Consider the following 5,720-nt stretch of genomic DNA (forward strand, 5'->3'; position numbering starts at 1 on the left):
ACTGACTGCTTTCAGAGAGGTCCTGAGTTCAATTCCCAGCAACCACATGGTGGCTCACAACCATCTGTAACGGGATCTGATTACCTCTTCTGGTATGTCTGGAAATAGATCACTCATAATAAATAAATTGCCGGGTGTGGTGGTGCACGCCTTTAATCCCAGCACTCTGGAGGCAGAGGCAGGCAGATTTCTGAGTTCGAGACCAGCCTGGTCTACAGAGTGAGTTCCAGGACAGCCAGGGCTATACAGAGAAACCCTGTCTCAAAAAACTAAAAATAATAAATAAATTAATTAAATAAATATATTTTTTAAAGGGCAGGTTAAACAAACAGGCTGAATACATAGTAGGGAACAGTCTTATACATAGTAGGGTATAGTTTTAAGTCTTAACTGGTTCTGAGGTGTATTATTAACTCTGGCTATGAGGCCCTAATATTACATTACCACAATTTTTTTATTTTTTTAATTTTTTTGGTTTTTTGAGACAGGGTTTCTCTGCAGAGCCCTGGCTGTCCTGGAACTCACTTTGTAAACTGGGCTAGCCTTGAACTCAGAAATCTGCCTGCCTCTGCCTCCTGAGTGCTGGGATTAAAGGCGTGCACCACCACGCCCAGCCACAATTTTAAATGTATTATTCTTGTTTACATAGCCTTCTGGTTTTATTTGCTCTTTTCTTTTATTAGTTGTCTTTTTTTCTCATATTATTAATTTATTTTTTATGTGCATTGCTGTTTTGCCTACATGCATGTCTCTGTAAAGCGGGTGTCAGATCTTGGGGTAACAGTTGTCAGCTGCCATGTGGGTGCTGAGATTTGAACTTGGGTCCTTTGGGAGAGCAGCCATGCTCCTAACCACTGAGCCATCTCTCCAGCTTGTTTCTTTCTTTCTTTCTTTCTTTCTTTTTTTTTTTTACAACATTTAACTTTGCTCCCTCTTTTTTTCTTCTCTTTTATTTTACTCATTCTTAGTAGTACTTATACTTTTTTTTTTTTTTTTGCAGGCTTTTTAGATTTTATTACAAAAGGAACATGATTGAGCCCAATTTCCCAGCAAAAGTCACCAACGCCAAGTCTAATTTGGCTTCTCTGGTTGGGGAGCAGGCTGGTAGATAGAAGAGCCTTCCTTAGACCATTCCACACTTCATCTTCTCTGTACCTGGATGGATACCCCACATCTGCTTTCAAAGTTGTTCACTGGGCCTCATTGAAGCGGGTCACCATTGTCTTGTGCAGTGTCTTCTTATAGGATTCTGTTGAGGTGACCCCATAGGAACTGCCCCTGGCACCCAGGCCAGAACCTGGAACTCGTGTTTGGGCCTCAATGGGTGTCACAATGCCCTGTTTCTTGCGGCCCAGACCACTGCCTTCTTTCCAGCCCATGGCCTGGAGCATTCGACTGCCAATGTTGTCACTGCCTAATCCATCCCGAGTGGGTTGTTCAAAGTCCACAGAGGCTGAAGATATGCCACCATACTTCCTCCGTTTGGGCTCTGGTGGCTCAGGGATACCATACTTCTCCCTGCGTTCAGCTGCACGGTCTCGATACTTCATTTGCTCCGTGTCATTTTTCTCTAGTGCTTCCAATTCGTTTTCTGACAAGTGGGCTCGCCGATGAATCTCAAGGTTTTGCTTGTGGAGCCCAGAGAGCTGCTGGTGCCGGATGAGTGCCTCCTTGCTGGGAAACTGGCGGCGGCAGAGCAGACAGGCTAGCTTCTGCCAGTCTGTGAGCTTTTCTTCCCGTTCAGGACCTCCTCGCTCCTGTTTCTCCTCACTGTCACTCTCCCCACTATAGGCTGCCACCAGCCCTCGAGGTGGGCTTGGGCGGTCATCACTGGCCAGCTTTGGGAGATCCTTGCTGGTGTGCTGTCTCTCAGCTAGCGCTCCCTTCTTCTCAAGGATGGCATAGCCTGCATCTGCAGTGGCCGATTCCCGCCTTTCATCATCTCGTAGAGCACTAATAGGCTGGAAGCTGTTTTTGAAGTTTTCTTTTTGCTTATTGAGACTGCGTACCCACCGCTCCATGTCCTTGGCAATCTGTTGGGCTGTCTTTGTCTTATGCTTCTCTTTCTTCTCTTTTCCCTCCTTTGATGATGCCCTCATGTCCTTATGTCCATCAGCAGACTGCTCCAAGGCAGGTATGTAGGTCCGCCACTCCCCATCCCAGTATAGGTACTGCTGACTCTGAGCATTGTAGTAATACTGGTAATTGGGATCATAGTATAGACCAGTCTGGGAGTCATAGTAGTAGCCAGATGTCTCATCATATTGGTAAGTAGAGACATCAGGAACAGGGTACTGGCTGTAGGACTCTAGGGCAGTGGGACTGGAAGCCGGTGGTAAGGCAGAGCTGGGATGAGTAGGGCTCTGAAGCTCAGACTTGAGCACAGCAGGTGATATGATGGTATATGACTGGCTGTTGGTAGCAGTGCTCTGGCCACTGCCCCCCTCAGCTGATTGCTGATAGAGCCCAGGGGCAGCACCAGGCTGGGCTGGAGAGAAAGCCTGAAGTGACACAGAGTCTGCTCCAGCCTCAAGGGAGGTCTCAGGACCTGCTCCAGCTGGGTCCCCTTTGGTCCCAGTCATGCCAGGGCCCTTGCTGTCCTTAAGGTAGCCATGGGCATAGAGGGAATCTGTTCCCTGGCTGCTGCCATAGCCCTCATCCTGTTGGTAGTAGCTGTAGTCAAGTGGTGGCTCCTCGGGGGCAGCCCAGGCACTCTCTCCACCCTGGGAGGCCTGTGAGATTGCCCACTGGGCAGCAGCAATGGCAGCACTGGCCACAGAGGCAGCATTGATGCGACTGCCTTCATTGGAGGCCATACCCCTCTTAGAACCCTTGGCAAACTCCACGTTGATAGTCTTGCCATCGATGGTGAGCGGAGGGTGCAGGGCCTGCAGGATCTGTAGCAGCTGCGCTGCTTCCACGATGGTGGAGAGCTGGATGAAGGCGAAGCCTCGGTTCAGCTGAGTCTGTTTGTCCTTGATAACACGCACATTGGAAGAGGACAGCACCGCATAGGGTGCTAGGGCCCCGAGGATGGAGTCCATAGTGCTGTGTGGGTTCAAGTTTCGTAAAATAATGGTGTCACTGGCGTTCTCGGAGCTTGGCTCTGAGCCCTGTGACAGGGCTTGTGAGGTTAGCACTCCCTGGGCCTGGTAGGGCTGCAGCTGTGGGAGTAAGCCCTGGCTTAGCTCCCGCCTACCCAGTGGCAGTGCCTGCTGATCCAGCCGAGTGCCAAGGGGCAGCTTCTGCTCTGCCTCTGACTTGGGCATACCACATTTGAAGCACTTCTCTCGGCGCTTGAAGTTCTGGACACCACACTTATTACACAGCCAGTTCTCATTGATCTTGGGGTTGGGGTCGCTGTAATGCATGGATACCTTCTGGCCCAGGATGTTGAGGGAGTGCTGATTGGCTTCCATCCATCGTGTAGTGTCCTGCAAGTGACTAAACTCGACGAAGGCGAAGCCCTGGCTCTGACCTGAGGATTTGTTCCGCATCAGCCGGACCTCCCGTGCTTTGACTCCATGGGACTTCAGCTGTCCACGGATCTCTGCACTTTGCTCTTCAGATGAGTCGTCATACTCATGCTTGCCCTCCTGTCTGCCATACTCTCGTGGGTATGAACGGTACTCCATGTCTCTATAATCATGGTCCCGGCTGCGGTTCTCTCCACTATCATCCTGTGAACGATCAGTGGCTCCATAGCGGCCAGTTCTGTCACCACGACCACCTCGTCTTTCATACTCCATGTCCTGATAGGAGTTTTAGGAGCTGCTGGGGCCCCTCCTCAGTAGCTGGCTCCTTTCACTTCTCAGCCACCCCTGTTGCTGCCAGCATGATCTGCCCGTCTGGATGATACCTCCTGCAGAGACTCTTCTCGGCCCGGGCTGTCGAGGGAGGGCTCTGTCCGCCACCACCTCCTTCAGAACTGTTAGTTCAAATGGGAGCCAATGCATGCAACTACCAAGTCCAAACCTGGGAGCAAAAAAAGAGGAAAGGGGGAGGGGAGACGCGACCGACGCGTTGCCCTCCCAAGGAAACTCAGTGCCACCTCCTCCTAGCCGGCCACAGTCACCAACACAAAATGGCGACCGAGAAGACAGCCGGCGCTCCGACCACCATCCACCTACTAAGGGAGCACGCTCTGGCCGGCCTTGACGATTGGTTGCTGGTCACCATTGGCTGGCCCTGGCATTCTCTGATTGGCAAGCATACGCTACCTCCCCATTCCCTGTGAGAACGGCCCAGGAGTCCAGAAAAAAGAGTAGCTATTGGCTACCCCGCTCTTTAGAAGCTTGCTGTCCTTTGAAGTTGAAAGACAAGTGGAAGCTCCACCTCTTTCCCTACAGGGCCATCTAGATGTCACCGCTTTCTTCTTATGAAGAAAATGAACAGACCTCTCAAAAACAAATCTTTCCCAGACTAACAGAAATGATAACGTTGATTCGGTAGTGACACAGCATGGGAGGTAAAATAGAGTCCGCACCTTGCCGTACTCTAGGCCGGGGATCTTACTTATACTTTTTGTATTAGTCTGGGTTTAACTGCTGTGAACAGACACCATGACCAAGGCAAGTCTTATAAAAACAACATTTAACTGGGGCTGGCTTACAGGTTCAGAGGTTCAGTCCATTATCATCAAGGTGGGAGCATGGCAGCATCCAGGCAGGCATGGCGCAGGCAGAGCTGAGAGTTCTCCCTCTTCATCCAAAGACTGCTAGTGGAAGACTGACTTCCAAGCAACTGGGCTGAGAGTTTTAAGCCCACACCCACAGTGACACGCCTATTCCAACCAGGTCACACCTATTCCATCAAGGCCACACCTCCAGATGGTGCCACTCCCTGGTCCGAAAATATACAAAACATCACATTCCACTCCCTGGCCCTGATAGACTTGTTCAAAAACATGAGTCTATGGGGGCCATACTTAAACATAGCATAATGCAAAAGCATTTAGTCCAACTTTCAAAGTCCTCATAGTCTATAGCAGTCTCAACAATGTTAAAAGTCCAAAGTTCAAGGTCTCTTCTGAGATTCATTCAACTTAATTAACTGTAATCTCCAAAGCAAGGCAGGAAACTAGCTGGGCAAACTCCAAACTCTGCGTCTCCATGGCTGATGTCAAAGCAGTCTTCAGATCTCCACTCCTTTTTCATCTTTCTTGACTGCAACAAACTGCTTTCTCCTGGGCTGGTTCCACTCCCTGTTATCAGCTTTCCTCAGCATGTATCCCATGGCTCTGACATCTTTAACATCTTTGAGTCTCCAAGGCAATTTCAATATTACAGCTTCTTGTTTCAGTGTCTGGGATTCCACTTGATCTTTTGGGCTCCTCCTAAGGGCTGGCATCACTTCTCCAGCTCTGCCCTCTGTAGCACTCTAAGCTCAGGTTGATCCACTCTGCTACGGCTGCTATTCTTGGTGATCATCCCATGGTACTGACACCTCCAATACATTGGGGTGTTCCACTTCATCTAGGCTTCACCAATAGCCTATCATAGGCTCTCTTCATGGTGCCAAGCCTCAAATCCTTTGCATGACCCCTTCAGTCCTGGGCCATCAACTACAGCTGAGGCTATACCTTCTCCAATGCCTTCCATGACCTCTCACAGTGCCAAACCTCAGCTGTTCTTTGTGACACCTTCATGCCTTCAAAACCAATACCACCTGGGTGATTCTTACACATTGCCAAGTCCAGCTGCAGCACAATGTACAACCTT

The 5,720-nt window shown here is 49.8% G+C and overlaps 1 protein-coding gene across 1 annotated transcript; it reads right to left on the bottom strand.

The window, feature by feature from the left end:
- Positions 1–967: 967 nt before the first annotated feature.
- Gm15455 (predicted gene 15455) lies at positions 968–3,983 on the bottom strand. Its single transcript, NM_001161816.1, has one exon. The coding sequence runs from the start codon at positions 3,747–3,749 to the stop codon at positions 1,191–1,193; it is 2,559 nt and encodes an 852-aa protein (NP_001155288.1). The 5' UTR covers positions 3,750–3,983; the 3' UTR covers positions 968–1,190.
- Positions 3,984–5,720: the final 1,737 nt, after the last annotated feature.

This window comes from Mus musculus, chromosome 1 (genome assembly GCF_000001635.26).
Source record: "Mus musculus strain C57BL/6J chromosome 1, GRCm38.p6 C57BL/6J".
In the NCBI taxonomy this organism is placed as follows: Eukaryota; Metazoa; Chordata; class Mammalia; order Rodentia; family Muridae; genus Mus; species Mus musculus.